At 38.1% G+C, this 21,533-nt stretch overlaps 1 protein-coding gene across 12 annotated transcripts in view; it reads left to right on the top strand.

The window, feature by feature from the left end:
• The window catches only part of NRF1 (nuclear respiratory factor 1), a 132,831-nt gene that overhangs the window by 62,316 nt on the left and 48,982 nt on the right, over positions 1–21,533 (top strand). For all 12 annotated transcript variants that reach the window (XM_059933412.1, XM_059933407.1, XM_059933410.1 and 9 more), the window contains 2 exons: positions 8,169–8,309; positions 20,852–21,010. In XM_059933412.1, coding sequence (XP_059789395.1) covers positions 8,169–8,309; positions 20,852–21,010 — 300 coding nt within the window. The remainder of the gene's footprint in view (positions 1–8,168; positions 8,310–20,851; positions 21,011–21,533) is intronic.

Raw genomic sequence — 21,533 nt, 5'->3', positions numbered from 1 at the left:
TTAGATATTAGAAGATGATATTAAGGAAGTATGTTATTTTTGCAGGTTGTGATAATTGTATTGTAGTTATATATGAGCATGCCCTTATTTTTCCAAGATGCATGTTGAAATATTAAGGAGTGTTGGGACTTCCCTGATGGTCCAGTGGTTAAAGGACTCTGAGCTCCCAATGCACGGGGCCCGGGTTCAATCCCTGGTCAGAGAACTAGATCCCGCATGCCTCAACTAAGATCTGGCGCAGCTAAATAAATAAATAAATAAGTAAATAAGTAATATTTTTTTAAAAAAGTGTTGCAAAGTCTATACTTTAAGTGGTTAGCCCAAAAAAATGTGTGTGTGTATAGATGGCAGATAAAGTAATTATGCCAAAATGTACAACTATTGAATCTAAGTGGTGGATGTACAGACATTTATTTTACTGTTCTTTCCACCTTTCTGTATATTTAAATTTTTTCATTTAAAAATTATATTTTTTAAAATACCGGAAGACAAAAGAGAAAAGAACATAAACAAAAGGAGAAACTACAAATGTTTAACAACCACAGAAATTTTCAAAGAAATGGGAATTAAAACAAAAAGTCATTTTACATGGCTCATGTTGGCAAACATGAAAAAAATATAAAACTTGCAGTGTTGGCATATCAAACAGGCAATGTAAATTGGTGTAATTTTCTGGAGGGCATTTTGGCAACTGGTATAAAAAGTGCCCCCAGTGTACACTTTTTAATCCAGCTTCCTTTTGAAATTTTCTCCTAAGAAAATAATTGATTAAATGAGCAAAGATATCAGTCACTGTACTATTTATAGTATTTTTTTAAAAATTGAGAATAACCTAAAAGTTCAAAGATAAGGGGTTGGTCAGATAAATCGATGGCTCATCCATAGATAGGACTGCTACACTGCCATTAAGCATGATGACATAGATCTAATATTTTCAGATGCTGATGATGAATTATTAAGTGAAGAAAACAGGTTATAGAACCATACAGAATTTGATCCTACTTTAAAAGTAAATCTGCATTTTCTACATGTTTATGAAATTGCTGAGTGCAGAGGATTGTTGTAACTAACATTTGTATAGTATAGCAGATTTATATTCTCAGTAGTCCTGACAGGAACCCTGAGATGTAGGTATTTATTTTGCAGATGAGAATACTAGCTCAGAGAGGTTAAGTGATTTGCCCAAGAGTCCCCAATTTCTGGATAGTAGAGCCAGGGCCCAACATCTCCCATAGGTTTGTCTAGGATATTGAATGTGGAGTTTCAAATTTAATCTCACTTTCTTAGTCTTTCCCCCACTCCTCTAAAGGAGGACAAATATACCTTCCAGTTCTTCCCAGTTCTGTGAAAGGTCAGTATGGTTGTTATAAGCAAGCACCCACTATAGCTACTGCTAGCTTCTTTCTGGGGAGGGAAAGAGGCAGTATAAATGTCATTATTCTGGTGCCACTGAACAGCAAAGGTCACTTTCCCTTTCCCTCCTCCTGGTCAGACCTGCAGAACCAAGAGAAGAGGCCAGAGAACCTTGGGGGTGAGTAAGTGATGAGGTGAAAGATAGTAGGAAGTAAGAGAGAGAAACTTCATCTATATGTGCATATGTTTGTATGCAGTTTTTAAGGAAGAAAGTCATTTCCATATATATTGAAGATGCAAATAACACAAAACAGACATTATCAAAAATACTTTCAAAAGATTGACTGAAAGAGAATAGGAAAGAGAAGAATCTCCTCCTGGATATTTTAATAGCATCTCAAGTTCCGCAAAACTAAAGGCTTCTCCTCCCCAACCAAAGAAATTAATGTCTGTTTCCAATATCTGTCCTCCTCATCCAGTTACGCAAGGCAGAAACCTAGAGCCATTTTAGCACCTCCCTCTCCTCTTCTCCACCCCACACCCCATCTGTTACTTTGTTCTCCATTCATTTCCTAAATATCTCTGAAATTGGCCCACTTTCTCTGTTTCCATTGCCACGACCCTAGCTACCAATCTTGGTGTCCATCCAGTTCCCTTTTTGGTGGCAGGAGCCCTCTGCTTGACTCCCACCTGTCTCTAGCCTCATCTTGCCGCATCCCCCAGCTTCTCTCTCTACTCCAACCACAGAGTCTTTGTTCATTCCCTTGCTTCATTCCTCCACAAAGCTGTTGTGTATGCTCTTCCCTCTGATTTGCCCTCTCTTACCTCCTTCTTCACCTTATTAACTTTGACTCATATTTAAGAACTCATCTCAGTTGACACTTCCTCTGTGAAACCTTTCTGACCTCCCTGTGCAGATTAAAGCCCCTTGTTCTATCCAAGACTCTCACAGCACCTCTGAGCACTTATTATATAGATGCTTTATTATTTACTGATTTGTGTGATTATTTGATTAATGTCTGTCCCCAGCTAGATTGTGAGCTCTTAAGATGGCAGGGACTGGATCTACTTTATTCTCCGTTATGCTCCCAGTGCCAAGCACTGTGCCTGCCATGAACAGTTGCTCAGTGATATTTGTTGAATGAATGAAGCATCCTAAACGTTTGGCAGCACTTAGAAATTCAGAATGCAGATTTGGTTTCTAAATTCTGATCCTGCATTGGATCGAAATTGAGATCTTGAGAAGTAAAGATCTATTAAGTTAGATTGTGTCATCTTTTATAGTACTTGTCCCAGTTTGTAATTACACATTTATTTTTGTGATTATTTTTGTGTTTGTCTTCTCCACTAGATTAGAATATATACAACAATGGGGTACTGTGACTGATAACTTTGCTTACCATTTTGTCCCCAGCCCTTTCCTTAGCACAGTGCCTAGCATACAAATGAATAATAAATATTTTTTGGATGGAGAAGCTGCTGGTTCAGAGATTACATATGCCATGTTTATATATGTAACATGGGGGTAGTGAAATAACTTAAAATTAGGCAAACTCTCAGAAAGGGACTTTGACTATGATGGAGAATGAGAGTTCCTCAACCTAGAAACTCAAGATTTCTCTAAGTTGCTTGGGATCTACTACCTTCAGATCTAATGTCCTCTGCAGTTTAAAACTTTTGTCTTTTTAAGCCTCTGCTCTTTAAAACAAAGCAAGTTAAAAGACCTCCAGAATAATTCCATTGAATGTTTTGGTCTTTTTGAGTATCATTCTTAGTGAATGAAGGTGTGGCTCCCATAGTAAAACATAGAGTTATCAACATTTAGACAGGCTAATTCAATCCTGCACATGAGTTGATGTTAACTAGAGTGGGCATATGTAGCTAAAAACTTCCCTTTTGTGAAAACTCTGTTTAGGCTTTGATTTCTTGAGTGGTTTCCCACATTGATTTTTCCTATATGTGGCTCAGTGTCCTCATGTGTGAAATAAGGATAATACCAACTTCACTGGGGAGCAGTAGAAATTAATTAAAGTTTATTATCATTTCCCTATATATAACGTTTAAGAGAACTGGCATGAAAGGCATTGGCAAATGGTAGATTTTAAAGTTGCTGTGCCCTAAGGACATTCTCTTGGTGGCTTACTGCCTTATCACATACTTTTATGAGCTTTGTAGAATAGGCCTAGAAAAATTTTATTGAGGGACAGAGAGAATTTCCATCTTTTTTCAGAAGAACCATGGGAGTTTCTGAAGGTGGAGCTCTTTCCTCATAGTCAATAATCCATAGCATTTAGATGGGGATACTCTGGGTATGACTAACCAGTTCTAAGGTACAGAAATTAGTCACAGTCACAGAAGCAAGAGGTAGCTCTGGGGTTATCACCAGCTTCTTTGAAGTCATCCTTCTGCCTTTGTTTAATTCCACCTTTCCAATACTATCATGATTTCTTGTTCTAAGTCATTCACTTATTTAGATAGGTTTTTAAAAAATGGCTTCAGGTTAACATGAAATGTGGAAGCATATTTAAAAATTAGTAAAGGAAAAGCCCTATTGCTTGTTTATTAACTTATTCAATAAATATCTAACACTGTTAGATACAAAGTACGAGGTAAGGATTCCATCCATCTAAGTCCTTTGAGGTTTCAAGGTTCAAAACTAGGGATCCAGGGGGCAAGGGGAAAACTTGAGATCTGGACTGAGGCAGGAGAGGGAAGAGGCTGACATTGGGACTGAAGAGAGAACAGAATGACGCCAACAGATTTCATGGGCCACAGCCTGTGGCCTGGCTCTGTGCCAGGCATGCTTCAGGATCACAAGTCTGAAGGCAGCTTTGCACTTGAGCATCTCTTTGTTATATACCTCAGATGACAATATATTTTTAATCTCAGAGGGGCTCATAGGTAAAAAATAATTTTAAAAATCTTTTTTGAGACCTTCCTGAAGATTCCTCTTTTATCCAGAAAAGCTTTGAGTATGCAAACGAATTATGATATCTTGTCTGGGACTGTTTTTGCAACCTCACTAAAGGCCCATTGACCTTACGGTTGTAGCATCCAATTCCTAAATCCTCAACAAGCGCGTTCTGTGCCCAGAACTCTAATGGCTCCTGTAAACACCCTAAACACTCTCATCTCTGTTAATTATGAGGATGTTTGTTAATGTATTATCTGTACATGTCTGAATATGTGAAATGTTTCATAATATGTATTTTAAAAATAAACAAAATACCTGGTTCCTGTGCTCAGTGATGTCATAACACTAGTTGTGTACAAGTGTACCCTGGAAATAACAATGTAAGTGACACATGATTATTTGAATCTGTAGGAGTTTAAAGGAGTAAGAGAATTATGGCAAGAACACTTGGGAAGTTTTCTCAGAGAAAGTGGAAGTTGAGTTGGGCCTTGAAAGATGGATAATATTTGGATAAGAAGCAGAATTAAAAACCCAGAGACAGAAAAGAACTTGCTAGATGCAAAAGTTAGTGAGGAGGATGGCCAGCTAAAGAGGGAGGATGGTGAGCAAAGCTGCCCAGTAGGACTCTGGGTTATGCCCTGGGAACTCAGGAGGGTGCTATTCACATAGTTCTCAGAGCTGGGCATGCACAACTGTACCTGGTGGCCCTGGTGGAGAGTATTGGGAAAGTAGGGAATGATCAGAACAGTTGAAATGCAAGACTGAGAAGTTTGGACTTCATCCTTTAAGAAGTGGGGAACTGTAGGAGTATTTTTGAGAAAAAAGATAAATGAAAAAAAAAAAAGAAAAAAAAAAGATAAATGATAGTGAAGTGGCTGAACATACAGGCTTTGAAGCTACTTAAAAATTAGTTTGATTTTCTGCTATATTCCTATATACTAGCTATATAATTTGGGGAAGTTACTTAAGCCTGAATTTTCTTATCTGCAAAATGGGTATAATGGTAGTTTCTTTATAGAATTATGTGAGAATTAATTGAATAATGTATGCAGTACATGACACATAGCAAGTGTTCAGTAAATGGTATTTCATTATAATTTATCAGTGTTTAAGAAATTTAAAATGGCAGCAGCATAGAGGATGAATTGGGGGAGGAGAGATTGGTAGGCGGACCATCTGATTTTGTTTTTAAGTGATTTTTAACTTTAATTGTGAAACAAGTTAGTTGACAGCGACATATTGGTGTGAAGTGACAAAGGCTTTAGCTGTGGTTTTTGGAATAGAAGGTGGAAGTTGGAAAACAAACAAACCTGTATTTCATCATATCTATGATACCATCAATTATAAGATGCACCATTATTTATGTAGTACAAAAAAAAGAAAAAATGACAAACTCTGACACAATGCTTATTATCACTTAGAATTTTTATTTTATACTTATTGAAAGAGCTCTTTCAGGCTTACTTAGATACAGATTTTAATCATACTGCTTTTGTAAATACATAGAAAGGAAAATGTAAGTGAAATAAATTTCCTATTTCTAAATTTTTTTTTAGCTATTCCTAAAACTTTTTCGCACTCACAGTCCAATTCTTCTGGATTACTTCCTGCTTCAGAGTCATCATTGTATGTGTGGTTTCATGTAATATTGTCCTCTGTGCCATCAAGAGCATGGGTGGTGCTTCATTTCTTTAAAAAAAAGCGCTACTGTTGTCTCTGAGACTTTTTCCAAGCTGCGACAAGTTTGATGCTGGTGCTTTTTGGTCTTACCAGAAGGATCACTGGGGAAGTAAGTTATCAGACCACAACCAAGACTCACATTCCTTTCTGAAATGGTGCTAAATGGTTTGTTGATTTAAAAGGCCAGGGGTTACAGTCATGCCTCCAGGGATAACAGCCATGTTCACATATGTGCAGTCAGTGACTGCTATGCCCCATAACACCTGGTCTACAGCAATTTTAACATGTATTCCAATTTCAGAGGAATGATAAATGTGGCGGGGGTGGGGGTTCATCTCAGGATTGATAGATCAGGTAGAATTGAAGCCCTAGCTTTTTAATTCTGGGAAAGTTAGTTAACTTTGCTAAGCAGACTTAGAAATATTGTGGTCACACCTGAAGTTGTAAATTACTCTGAGGGATGCTCTACCAGCTTCTTTTTTTTTTTAATCAAGATTTTTTTAAGGAATTATATAGCATGGGTAAGTATAGCAAAATGCCTGGATCTGAATTCCTAGAAATCTGCTGACCCTTACAAATGGCTGAAATTGTTTGAAACTAGCTAATAATGTAATAATAGTAATAATCTAATGATTTTTTGTCTTTGAATGCCAGGTGTTTCTGCACAATGAAATTTACTCATATTATTTTCATTCACTCCTACTATGGGAATACATACTAATATAATGATTTAACCTGATACATTAAAGTTCAAAGACCATAAAGTAGGCTTACTCAGTTTTTCTGTGAGTTGGTAGTGTAAAAACTCTACTTAGGATATAGAAACCTAGAAATCAGAAAATATGTATCCTTAAAGATGCCATGACAACACAGCTGTTTTGTTACAATAAATATATCAGCAGTAATTTTTGAAACTTTCTCTTTTAGGATAAAACTGAATCTCTAGAGATAATAATGATTCTACACGTTTGCACTATTTTTCTTTCATCACTTTTATTGTTGATCTATTTGGAAAACTCTGTAAAAGTTGTACATCGTAGCCAACAATAATTTTTACTTTTCCATATGCTTGAGGTTGAGTATGGGAATCTTTCTCTTTTAATCTTCATAGTGAGATATTTATAAGGAAGTGTGTGGTGATTGGAGTTCAGTCCACTTAGCAGAAAACCCAGGACTCAAACATTGTCATAACTTCTGGGTAAACCTCATTTTCTCTTACCCTTTTTTTCTAAGATAATGGCCTGAGCCCTGAAAGCAAGTTAATTTTCTATCCCATCTTGTCACATTTCTATAATTCCATGGCTTCTTTGTTATCCCCAAAGGTATCCTCATCCCCCTTGTGTATTCTTGTAAGTGAATGAACCCATTATTGGTGGTGGTAGGATCCAGTGTCTGTCTACCATTTCTGCTCATGATAGAAGAATGTGTACATGTACAAGGTGCTGCTGTTAAGTTCTGTTTTTTGAGAGACCTTTCACTGGCAGTGGAAGGAATGGAGTCAGAGTAACAGTATCTGCTTCAGACCTGGGCTTGTCAGAGTTACAGACGCATCATGGGTTTGAAGTTCACCTCTGTCACCAGGGAGTACCAGAAAGGAGGAGGACTTGACCTGTGGTGCTCTCTCTGGCCCTGGGCCTTGCTGATAATGACACCTATGACACCCAGCTTGGTTTTTTTCTCTGATGCCTTTCAGTGCAGCCTCTTGTACACTTGAATCTCCTATTTGTTTGGTAGTCTAGCTTTGCAGGAAAGTAACGGCATAGGAAAGTTTCAAATAGGTTTCTTAGAGTTTCAGAGACATAAGGCCTCGGTGATCTTGAAAATGATTTTGGTAATTAACTGCCATAGCTAGGTTTTATCAAATGGCCTGGGAAATGCAGAATAATGAATGCCATTCCTGTTAGATCTGGAAGAGGTATTGGGGCCAGCATTTACGGAGAAAAGGTGATTTTAACTGAGGAGCGGTATTTCTGTAAAACTTTTTTCCTCTGGTTTCTTTCTACAATCGTTACCTGTAATTTCATCATCTTTTCATTTAATTCTGTACAATGTGATGTCTTTGGGGCCAGCGGGTATTTTTATCTGCTAGTTGTAGACGTGTTTGTTCTTAGGGCTCTGCAATGGCTGAGGGAGGCCAGCCCCACCCGCTCTTTGGTTGCTTGGCACCAACCCTCCCTGGTTGTTGGGCATCTTGTTTACTTCTGCCTTTAATTCCCTGCAGGTGCGTAAGTACAAGAGCATGATCCTGGAAGACCTGGAGTCTGCCCTGGCAGAGCACGCCCCTGCGCCACAGGAGGTTAACTCAGAGCTGCCGCCTCTCACCATCGATGGAATTCCAGTCTCTGTGGACAAAATGACTCAGGTAAGGGGCAGGGAGTGAGGTGGCACAGGTGTGGGCGGGCCTCAGATCACTTTTTTTAGTTTTGTCCTCAGTGATATACCACCAGAGTGAGACACAGGCTGGAGTCTGATAGTGAAACAGTAGCAGCCTTGGAAAAGAAAATGTAGTGCCAGGAGAATGCTCCAGCCGAGGGTGTGGATATGGTCTTCTACTTCTGTTGGCAGTTTTTTCCTTTCACTTGGGCCCTTGGGTTAGATAAAGAAACTTTTAGCTGGAGTTGGTTTGGGCAGGAGACTATCAGGACTTTGATGAATCACAGTCAGGGGGGCAAGTAAACTTTCAGTCTTTCTTGGGCTGAGCTGCTCCTCTTTCCATATACATTCTGAATGCCACCACACTATTGCCAAGGAAGGCTCGCTTCTGCAGGGAGTAAGAATGGAAAACTCAGAAGGACACCCTCCTGAGTCATTGCTTTCCTCCTCTCCCTTTGAGAGGGGAAGTCAAAATGTACTTAGCCTGATAAATCAACATACCTCAGGGATTTTGCTGAGACTGTTCCTTATAAGTTTTTTTAGCTTTAAAAGTGATAGCTTGATAGAGATCAAATGCCTTTTTTATAACATCTTTCTACCTTATTTCTTTATTAATACTTCTAGCTTTAAATCCAGTTGTGAGTTTTCTTTCCTTATCTTATTCAGACTTCCCAGCAGCATTTAACATAGTTGATTACTCCTTCCTTCTAAAAATACTTTCTTCTCTTGGTTTCTGTACCCCACCCTCTCCTGAATATCCTCCTACCTCACTGGGTGCCCCCTCTCAGCTCTTGTGCTGGCTCCTCTTCCTCTTCTCACCTGATCAACATTGGCAAGTCCCAGGGCTCTATCTGTAGTTTTTCTCCAAGTAACTCATCCTGTCCTGTGGGCTTTATATCCCATCCGTATGCTATCTGTACCCTGGCTTATACCACTGTTAGATCTCCAGTACCTAACATGCCTGAAACAGAACCTTTGACTGCCCCCACTCTCCACTCCAAATGTGTTCCTCCCCTAGTATTCCTCACATCAGCTGATGGCACCACGGTCCATCTGGTTGCTCAAGTCCCAGCATAGGAGTAATCCTTGGTTTTGCCCTCACTCCCACACAAACCTCATCTAATTCATTAGCAAGTCATGTCATTTCATGTCTGAAATGTATTCTGAGTCTGACCATTCTTCTCAGTTCCCATCACTACCCTTGCCCAAGCCTTTAGCATCTCATGCATGGACTGTTTACATTGATCAGTTCTATTGATCTCCTTTCTGCTGCAGTCCATGCTCTACAGAGCCACCAGAGATTTTTAAAAAAACTTAAATCAGGTAATATCACCCTCTTGTTTAAGCCCTTTAATGGCTTTCCACTATTCCTAGAATCAAATTAGACTCTGCCATGGCCTCTGAGACCCTATATTAACCTGGCCTCTTCCAACCTCATTTCTCATTCTCCCCCTCAGTCACTGTGCTCTGGCCACACTCACCCTCTTTCTTCCTGTCAAACTCTCCAAGCTCTTTCTTTTACTTTTGCTATTTCCTCTGGCTGAAACATTGTTTTCCCAAATCATTGCATGATTGACCTTATCTTATTCAAAGTCTAACTCAGATATCACCTCCTGAGACAAGCCTTTCTTGATTATCCCATCTAATGAAGCTTTCTCCTCACCGCCAAGTTACAGCCTAATACATCCCCTATTTTATTGTCTTTGTAACACTTACCACTACCTGAAATTATCTTATTTGTTAACATTATACTTCTGTGTGGTCTGTCTCTTCAGCTAGAATTGAGAGCAAGGGCTTAGTTCTGTTCTTCACTGCTGTCCAGTGCAGCTGCCTGGCACCAGATAATATCTGTATTCTAAATGCAGTTGGCCCTCCATATCCGTGGGTTCTGCGTCTGTGGATTCAACTAGCCTCAGATTAAAAATATTGGGGGACAAATATTGCAGAAAGTTCCAAAAAGCAAAACTTGAATTTGCAGCGCTGCACCTATTTACATAGCATGTACATTGTATTAGGTATTTTGGTAATATAGAGATGGTGTAAAGTATATGGGAGGATGTGTGTAGGTTATGTGCAAATACCGTGCCATTTTATATAAGAGACTTGAGCATCCTCGGATTTTGGTATCTGTGGTGGGGTCCTGGAACCAATCCCCCGCAGATACCTAGGGGCGACTGTAGTACTCAGTCAATATCTGTTCAGTAAATGACCTAAGAGGCAGAGCAGAAATGAATCCAGGGTAGTGGGTAACTGGATCACAAGTCTCCTGAGTGGGTGTTCACTCAGTGCAGACATTGATGCTGCAGCTCAAGAGATGGCACTTTATTTTTATCTAAGTCTGAACTAACAACTTGGTTTGAAGTAATGCAATATTTTATAAATATAATGCTGAATTGTAATCTTTTGATTGTTGGATTCACAGATCTTTCTGTGGACACTTGAAGTATCTCTGGATAATGGTTCCAAAGGAAAGCATTATCCAAACTTTTTTCCTGTCATTTCATACCTGCTGTTATTCTATCCCTAGGACCATTCTGACTGGTTAAAGAAAACATAAAGTGAATCTTATCTGATTAATGTACAGAATCTACTCTCTATCTCAGATATAAAGTACACCTAAAGCTAACTAAGCTTCTGATTAAGAAGCTTACTTAATCAGAAGTAAGGAGTCGTCATTAAGGAGAAGGAGTGCACTATGTTTAGGTAAACTCCTCTCCTGTGATGGGCATGTTTTGCTTCTTTGTCACATTTGGTGTGTTAGGTTGAAATAATCTGAGGTTTTTATTATATTAAATCATGGCTACTGATAATTAGGAAAATTTGGGGACGGTCACAGAAGTCAGAGCAAACAGTTTAATTATCACATTGGAGGTAAAACATTTAAAACTATTGTTTTCCATTTTTATGAAATATGCACTCAGTAGAGCTTGGTGCAGTGGTATCTCCAAGGGAAGCTGGTACTAAGTCATGAGTCAGTCTCAGAGGTACTTTGTTGGAAGCATGCATCTTCTTTATTGTTGTACATTCCCTCCTTACCCGTCTCACCACAGATGATGAGTAAAAAATAACACATAACAAATAAAACAAACATGGTGAGGAGGAGTGAGCAGGGTGATGAAGAACCCAGCTCCCAGCTGAACGGGAATTTCTGAGGAGTTGGATCCTGGGGTTCCTCACCCCACAACCCTTTTTTTTTTTTAATTGTGTTTTATTTTGTTTTCCTCAAATATTTGCTTTCTTCTTAATGTTAGCCAAACACCTCTTTTTTTTTTTAACTTATGGATCCTAAAACCTTTCACTATTAATGGTAGTAAAAGCAGGGTTCTATTTCAAACCAAACCTAGATAGGCAAGGTTATGGGAATATAAAGCATCATCAATAGAATATACATTGGTACAATTTTTCCAGAGGGCAGGTTGTCAAAATTTTAAATGTGCATGTCATGCCCTCCAAGTAAGTAAAGATGTATGCTCATGGCATTGTTTACAATAGGAAAATCTGAGAACAGTGTGATTGAATAAATTATAATAGTGGTGTTTAGAATTTACATGGAAAGAAGAGCAGCTTAGCTCAAAAAAGAGACTAGAAGTGACTGTGCAGTGAAATATTAGACACTAAAAATGATGATTTTGCTCTCTATTGCAGTAGAATAATACTGTGGTATATTAAATTAAAAACTAGTTATAAAATAGCATTTCTTATGTACTCTAATTTGAGGGGTTTAGGGCTTTATTTTTGTTTGTTTTCTTCTACTTGGGGCGGGGGCGGGTAGATTTTTTTTCCCCCCAGGGAATACAATATTGAGTTAATTGATCTCATTTGTTTAAAACATGCACATGAAACTTGCCTGTATGTGTGTGAGTGTGTGTGAAACTTTAGATGGATATACACCTATATATTAACAGTGATTATATATGTGTGGTGGCATTATGGGTGAGTTTCAGTGTCTTTGTCTAATAAGCATGAATTTCTTTTATAACCATAGAAACCCCAGATTGAATCTTTTTTTTTTTTTTTAAACTATTACTCTTTTTTTTTTTTTTTTTTAATAGCTACTTTATTTATTTATTTATTTATTTTTCACTGTGTTGGGTCTTCGGTTCGCGCGAGGGCTTTCTCTAGTTACGGCAAGTGGGGGCCACTCTTCATCGCGGTGCGGGGACCGCTCTTCATCGCGGTGCGCGGGCCTTTCACTATCGCGGCCCCTCCCGTTGCGGGGCACAGGCTCCAGACGCGCAGGCTCAGCAGTTGTGGCTCACGGGCCCAGCCGCTCCGCGGCATGTGGGATCTTCCCAGACCAGAGCTCGAACCCGTGTCCCCTGCACTAGCAGGCAGATTCTCAACCACTGCGCCACCAGGGAAGCCCTGAATCTTTTAAAGTGTAAGTTTGATGATTTGATGATGTGTCTGCTTTGTTTTGTCCAATGATTTTTTAACGTTCCAGTGAAGATGTCAACTCTTTTCTCTCTCTCTCTCTCTCTCTCTCTCTCTCTCTCTCTCTCTTATTTTTCTCTTCTGTAGCTACTGTGTGTTGGAAGGCACAACACTAAGTTCTTTACAGGAGTATCTCATTTAACCCTTGCTCTCCAGTGTGAGAGAGAGAGAGAGAGAGAGAGAGAGAGAGAATGTGTGTGTAATTTCTATTATAGTCAAGGAAGAAGAGCTCAGATATGGTCTGTAGCCATAAAGGACAATGTAAGTTTAAGTGGACACCAATTCTAGAGTTGAAACCATATGGATAATTCATGACTTCTTTGAACTGATAAAATTCCAGAATTATAAAAGTGCACTGGAATAGAGATGGACTTTGGGTTAACCAGACAGCTCTCTTAATCATCTTATCTGCACTGAATGCTATGGAGATGACTAATGTTTATATTGATGACCCTAATTTACAAGTATAATTCCATATACAATCCTAAAATGAGTTCTGAATCATCCAAAGAGAGTAAATTATATTCAATATTGTTCTAAAGTTATGTGTCCCATTATTTTAATTCTTTACAAATTAGGAAGTTAGCTGGAAGATCTAGTCTTTAAATCCCCGTTCTACTACATAGTAGCCTTGGTTCTCAGTTTCATCTTACGAAAGTGAGAGTAATACCTGCCCTTCTACCTTATGGAGTTGGAGGAAGAAAAAATGAGATGTTATATTGGAAAGTACTTTGAAAACTAAGGAATCACACAAAGGTATTATTACTAATTATTAATAGTAGTTATATACGTTACCTATATTAACTTTTGAATAATCTGAACATACCATTTCTCACCCATTTTTCACTTAGAGAAAGTTAATGAACCTAGATTTTTTTTTTTTTTTTTTTGCTCAGCAGTGAAGTGGACAACACAGGTCATAATGTATTAAAAAACTGAGGCATAAAGAGAGGAAGCAACCTATGAAGCAAGCTAGTGACAAACAAATAGAACTTAGGGTGGAGTCCATATTGGCAGTGCTTTCTTCTGCCTCTCTGTCTCCTCCTGCCCCCCATTACTCTCTCTCCCTCTCTTTTTTTTCAATAAAACTATACTGCCATCATCGCTCAGACTGAGTATCTCTGGTAATCTACACTGGACAGTTACTGTTGTAAAAGAATTTCTTGACTTGCTCCAGCAACTATCAAAATTGTCTTCTGCAACAGGTTGAAGTTACATATAACATAGTATCTTAAATTCTATGTGAGCTGAATGTCCTGATTCTTTCAGGAAGCGGGTCTGTAGTTGTGGTTTTTGTTGTGTTTTGCTTGTTGGTTTTTGGTTTGGGTAAAAGTATAATTCTATATGAGTAAATAAAATGTTTACCTGAAAAGCTTCTGTTTTTACTATTATAAATATATCTTGATTCTGAGAAAGTCTTTTTTGGTGTATGTGGTAAAAAACACATAGCTCTGTAGTATTTTTAGTGAAAAAATGAAAACTTGGATTTCTAGGCACCTTTAAGAATAGTGGCTACTGGCTAGAACTTATCCCATTTCTGTCTGCCTCTTTGTGTAAGAATTGAAGGAGGTTGAGAAAAGGCTTAGGAGAAGAAATCATTAATATGGTATAGATTCTGCAATCCCATTTACAATGAAATAATGAAGTCATCTTTTTCAGAGATTTTGAAAGCCAGGTCAGCAAAATTTTCTTGGATACTTCAGACCAGAGACCAGAGGATGGGCTAAATTTTGCTTCTCAAACTTCAGTATGCATAGGAATCACCTGAGAGTCTTGTTTGTTTAAATGCAGATTGTCAATCAGTAGGACTGGAGTGGGACCTGAGATTCTGCCTTCTAACCTCTAGGTGATGCCAATGCTGCTGACTCACAGACTACACTTTTTTGTTTTTTTTTTTTAACATCTCTATTGGAGTATAATTGCTTTACAAGGGTGTGTTAGTGTCTGCTTTATAACAAAGTGAATCAGCTATACATATACATATATCCCCATATCTCCTCCCTCTTGCGTCTCCCTCCAACCCTCCCTATCCTACCCCTCTAGGTGGTTACAGAGCACCGAGCTGATCTTCCTGTGCCATGCGGCTGTTTCCCGCTAGCTATTGATTTTACATTTGGTAGTGTATGTAAGTCCATGCCACTCTCTCACTTCGTCCCAGCTTACCCTTCCCCCTCCCCGTGTCCTCAAGTCCATTCTCTACGACAGACTACTTTTTGAGTTTAAGGACTTATATTGTTTCTTGTAGAGTCTTTAAGCAATAATTATGATTTTGCTAGTGGAAAATCAGTTATGTTCTTTACCACATTTGAGTCCTATGGTAGTCTCTTGTTCTTGGGAGGTTGTTAATCTTTTTGGAATTTGTGTTAGAAGAGATCCAGGCAAAGAATATAATTATAGAAAAAATATCTCTGGAAAGACCAGTCCGGTATTACTGGTTAAAATCCACTCCTTTTCCCCCTCTCCCTTTCCTCTCCTCCCTTGAACTTATTGCCCTCCTCTTACTCTCACTGGGGCAATCTTTGTTGCTTTAATATTCCCTTGGAGTGATGATGCAACAGAATAGTAATTCTTCACAAGTTTTCAGGGGAAACCTTCAGAAGCACTCAACACAGCGACTGTTTCTTTGAAAGAAATTATTCACAGGGATTGACATGTTTTACTTAGAAAACATTCATCAGTTATCAGTTTAGGTTTTTTGAGTATTGTTTTGTTTTGAAAAAGCATAGATCTGGCCTCTTCTACCTAAAGAGTAGAAAATTATGCTAAGTGAAATATACCAAACACAAGGGACAAATATTTTGTGATTCCACTTACATGAGGTATCTAGAATGAGCAAATTCATAAAGACAAAGTAGAATAGATGTTACCAGGGGTTGGGGGAAGTAGAAATGGGGAATTCTTGTTTAATAGGTACAGAGTTTTTGTTTGATGATGAATTAGTTCTGGAAATAGTGGTGATGGTTGTACAACATTGTGAATGTACTTAGTGCCACTGAATTGTACATTGTAAAATGGTAAATTTCATGTTATGTATATTTTACAACAATTAAAAAAAATTTTTTTAAAGAAGAAGGGCTGGATAAAAAGTATTTAAATTAGTTCAGTGGTCCTTAAACTGGCTGCACAGTAGAACCACCTGGGGAACTTAAAATCCTAGTGCCCAGGCCACACTCCAGACCAATTAAGTCAGAATCTTTGGGGATGAGATACAGGCTGCTGCAGTGTTTAAACTCTCCAGGCAATTCCAGTGTGCAGCCAACTTTGAGAACCACTGTTGTAGATCACAGCTCCCAAATGTTTCTCCTACTGTTGTGTCAGAATCTATGTGCAGAGTAGGCTTTTCTTACTGTCTAAAATGATCAAAAAGTGTTTACGTATATGAAGCCATTCCACATTTTGTAAATGTTAGGTAAGCAGGATGAGATTAAGGGAATATAATAGAACACAGCATATTTTGAGAGTAAAATAATTAAGGGGTATATTCAGGAATACCAAGAGAAGGGAGCACGCATATAAATTCCATATTCAGGACAGAACTAGATTAGGGAAAAATAGTTGCATATTATATGACAGAATATCTAGAACAGATTAATATTTCTTTCAAATTAATAAGAAAAAAGATAATTAGAAAAATAAGCAAAGCATTATGAACAGTTGTAAAAAGGAAAAATAATCAGTAAACATATAAAAAGAGTCTCAGCCTCACTAGTAATGAAAATTAAATCATTTCCCTAACATCCGATGAGCCAAAATAAGAAAGCAGGGTAATTAAAAAATGTGAAGGCGACCCCTGGGGCTGCACCTGAACCCCCAGGTGCCCTGTGCCCTCGAGGCAGCCGGCAGGCAGGGGTCAGGACCTGCCCCAGCCTAGAGGCTGTGGACAGTATACAGGTGACAGAGCTATGCTCTCATTTCCTTTTGGAAGCAGAATGAAGGAAAAACATGAAAACAAATTAAAGATTTAAAGCTTTTTTTTTTTTTTTTTTTAACGTGTGAAGGGAGGTTTTGAAATAATGGGTATTGTTCTGTACCATTGGTGGGAATAGGATTGACAGTCTTTTAGGAGGACAGTTAGGCAGTATCTATTAAAATGTTAAAATGCATATACACTTTAACCAGCAATTCCACTTTTCTGCTAGAGAAATACTCACAGGTGTGTTCAAAGAAGCATGTACAAGCACTGTAAACAACCTAAATGTTTATCAATAGGAGAATGGTTAAATAAAATGGAAAAATCTATACTGTGGATACTAAGCAACTGTTTCTTTAAAAATGAGATTATTCTAGTTGTACTACTGTGAAAAGATCTCTATGGCAAAATGTTGAGTAGAAAAAGTGAGTTATACTAAAATATGTGAATACATGTGTTTTCTTTCATCACATAAAACTTCCTTTCCAGCATGTATTTATGTAAATGCATAGAATTTGGCCTGTAAGAAAGGATGTTCATCAAATTGATGCCTCTGGACAGGTGACTAGATTGGGGAAGGGTAGATCAAAAAGAGAGCTTTGACTTTATCTGTGTTATTTAAATTTTTATACAAAAGAGTCCAACTAGGATAAGGTAGCAGAAACTGACTAATCTGAGACTCCTTCAAAGAGAAGGTAGAATTTTAAGAGCATTTTGATTAATGGGAGGGAGACAATGTAATGGGTAGATGGGGTGTAGAGATAGAGAAGCAGAAGTGTTGGCTTGAGAGAGGAGTGTCTTCATTGGCTGTCCCTTGAATTCTCTAATTTTATCTTTCCTTACAAACTTGTTCTTCCCATGTTTTTATGGGAATGTGTTTTATGGGAAAATGCGATTAAGAGAAACCAGCGTTTCTGCTAGCACTACTAGGGAACATGGGGATATAGGATTGGTGTTTCTAGTAAGGAAAGCCACTTTCATTATCTCTATGAACAGAGGTCAGCGGTACAAATAATTCCCAAAAGTGAGCAAAAAAATCATTTTGCTTTTATTTTCTAATGCCCTTTAAATATCCATTTGAGTATGATTGGGACTGTCAACCTGGAAGTTCATAATTTTAAATTACAGTAATGAAGCCACAGCCTGAAAATTCTTCACTTTTCCTTCCCTGCTACATTGCTGTTTTCCTGTAGGGTATAGAAAACATCACCTTTCAATGTGGTTTGATTTTAGCTACCTTCTCTTTAAATCTGTTACATATTCTCTCATCTCTTCAGTAGATATGGAGTTGGCAAACATTTTGGTTTGAAAGGCCTTTTCTTGGTTACTGAACCTAAATGGACATCTGGAGCCTCAAAATTCCTCATCTCGGGTACATGCAGAGCAAAGAGAGAGGAAATGGGAGGAGAAGGGTACTTGGGAATATATAAGGATAATGCATTGTTGGACAGCAAAGTAACAAAATTTACAAGTGGAAAATTCCTAGCATAGTAAGAAATATTGTTTCATTTTGGCCAGATTAAAACTTTCAGAGTTTTAGAAAATCTTTTTTTTAAACCATCTGTGGTTTCCACATAATCTTTACTATTGATTGCCACTGGCATGAATTTAATATTTTTTTTCTTTGCTGAGTGTGCCCTGGAAGGAGTGGTATTTTCTACTCTCAGCTGGTTTGAGGTGGGCTTACTGACCACGCCGGGCACTTGAAGCCCATCTAGAGCCCTAAATTAGAATGAGAGGCCGGGAAAGCTTGTTGCAGCCCAATTAAAGGATAGCCGGAGAGGAGAGGCTTTACCTTTGCTGATCCTGTTGATTGTCTCCCCTGCGGATTACAGACAAACCTTCCTTAACAAGCGCATTGAGTAGCCTGGGTTTCCAAAACTCTCCAGGACCAGTAATTAATCCAACTGGTAATGAGAGCACAGTGCTGAATTCTGGAAAGGAATCATTTAACTCTTTCTATACCGGACAGCTCATTTCCCCTTATTAATATGCCTTTATTAGCACTAGTTATTTGGGACAGTATGAAAATAGTCTGGTGGAAAATTGCTTCTTTCAGTGAAGGCACATTATCTCTGCACTTAAAAGCAAAGATTGTCCTTCATCTCTAAACTGTACAGGCTTGAAAAGTTAACTTTTGTAGTAGAAAGTGCTTTTTGCCTCTTGTTTGATATAGGGACAAATTTTGTACAGTTGATAGTACTTTAAAAAGCTAAGATCTGACTCTGAATTGGAACTTATTAATTTCACTCTGGGCCCATTTTTTAACTTAATGAGGTTTTTGCCTGTGGAAGTAACCTTTCCTTTGTGCTGCTTCCATTTCTCCTGCCTCTCATATTAGCCTCTACTGTCTTCTTCCCGGGGCTTTGAAACATTTCCCATCCAGAAATTCTAACACATAAAACATCTTTTAAAAACTTACATTTTTTGTTAATTTAGAGATATTTGGCCTTCTTATTTCATTATCTCCTCACTCTGCTGGGCATGGATATATAGAACTCTCCTTTTGGAGACTGATAATGGGATTAAAAGAAAGGGGAAGACTTATAAAAGTCTCTGGTATGAGTTTATTTTGTTTATGCATCTGAGAAAGCTATTATTTATTTATATGAAGAAATGTAAATATTGTGTGTGAGGATTAAGCCTTTTCCTTTTCTATATAACTGAGGCTAGAAAAAGACACTCCCAGGAAGCCAGGATAAAGGGAAAAATGACTTTGTGATGCACTTTCTTAAAATAACTGAAGAAGTGACTTCATGAGCCAGCTGATAGCCTGGGTTTGCAAATGGATACATTTCTATTAGCCTGCTGCTTGATGCTGCTTGATGAGTATATAATACCATATCCTGCAGGCAGGAGACTGTCTGGGAGATGGGGGGTACTTAGAAAGAGAGGTGAAATGGCAGGCTTGGGACAAGAATTAACGATGTAAGTACTGTCAGCAAGAACTATGTTTATTAGGTAAACATTACTGATTTGGTTTCATGCTTCCCTATTATGTACTAATTTCTGTCATCTTCTGGTAAAATAGTATTTAAATGAGAACACTTGATATTTAAATAGGCTCTTTAATACAAGTTTTGCTGTACTCATTCCTCTATTAATACTTAAGTATTCCCATTTCTATTTTTTTCTTTCTCTATTTTACGGCTACAAGCCCATGTCCTTGGGTGTGACTCACGCTAAAATTGTCCTCTCCTTTTGGTCTTAAGAGGCAGTATGAGTGTGTCCTTAGATGAAGGATGCTGCTTATCTCTGGTGTACTATAGACCACCAGGTTCAAAGGAAAGCAGTAGGTCTGAGGAGGAAGATTATAACTTGATAAACTGCTTCTCTTGCCAAAAATCATTGTCAGCAATTGAGAATATTCACAAAGTAGGCTCCCCTTCTCCCCCAACATACACACACAGCATGGTTATCATGCCAGGAGATAAAGAAAGGTAGTTGTCTCTGTGGTTTAACATCTGTCTGGTCTGGATTTGATTTGTAAAATAAATTTGAATGAAATTCATTAAGATCAACACATGCTTCATTACGTATATCTATATGTCAGACTCATAGACATTGGACTATCTTACTAGAAACTTTTTAGAAGAGTTTTAGGGTTATTTTCCCTTTTTATTAAGTAAAGCCCATTTATTTTCATATATTTTGTGACCAATCATGTTACCAAATTCTCATTGTTTATAGCAGTTTTTTCATTTTATTCTCTTGGGGATTTCCAGATACACAGTCATACCATTTACAAATAGTGGTGATTTTATCTGTTCCTCACCTCTTATTTCTCTCATCTAATTGTTCTGATTACTACCTCCAGAACAACATGTTGAAGACATGTTGACTTTGACACCGTAAATGCATGGACGTTCTAGAAGGGAAATAAGCTATAGCATCAATAGTACCTTAGGGTGCGGAAATCAAACATGGGGGCAGATATTCTTGATCTTATAGGAACAAGTGTATGAAATACAGCTTAAGATGTACTTTACCAACATATGTATAATTCTCCATCACCCATGGGGCTATAGTAACCTATGAGAAACAGTCGGTTCTCACAGTCACATTTTGGGACTCTCCACAACCCTCCAGGAAGGCTCTCTGTTTTATAATCTTAGAATTTGTTGGGAGGCACAAACACATCCCAGATGTCTTTCATGACTGCTGATGACCACACTCTTGTTTTCCAGGCCCAGCTTCGGGCATTTATTCCAGAGATGCTGAAGTACTCCACAGGTCGGGGAAAACCAGGCTGGGGTAAAGAAAGCTGCAAGCCCATCTGGTGGCCTGAAGATATCCCATGGGCAAACGTTCGGAGCGATGTCCGCACAGAAGAGCAAAAGCAGAGGGTGAGAGTTCCTCTGGCCTGAGTTTCCTATTGCTTTTTCATTCTGAATCAACCACCTCATTTTTGTTATTCTACTTCTTATGCTATAAAGTCTAAAAACATTTGTGTAATAGTCAAACCTATCCCCCAAAAGAGGTTTGATATTCTCTGATTTATAGCCTTTCCCATTCATCACTCCATCACTGTAAAGACTTGGGATGGGTCTGTGAATTTACACTTCTCTCTACATAGTTGCCTTTTGGAGCAGTTTTAATTTTATAAGGTACTTGGAAAAACTAACGAAACTTGAAGTAAAAGGTATTAATCACTTTGAAGACTTGAAATGTCCTTATTTCTGGTTAGCAAGCATCTAATATAAATATAGAGAGATGTGAAGTTAGTAAAGTCTGCTGATAATGAAACTTATTTTAAAAAAGAAGAAAGACTAAACCAGGTGTCCTCCCTTACTTGTTCTGCATATTCATTTTTTTCAGTTAGCTTTAAAAATCTACTGAGAGGGGCTTCCCTGGTGGCGCAGTGGTTGA

Source organism: Balaenoptera ricei, chromosome 9 (genome assembly GCF_028023285.1).
Source record: "Balaenoptera ricei isolate mBalRic1 chromosome 9, mBalRic1.hap2, whole genome shotgun sequence".
NCBI classification, from domain to species: Eukaryota; Metazoa; Chordata; class Mammalia; order Artiodactyla; family Balaenopteridae; genus Balaenoptera; species Balaenoptera ricei.
The sequence above is the reverse complement of the archived record's forward strand: the minus strand, read 5'-3'. Positions and strand labels throughout refer to the sequence as shown.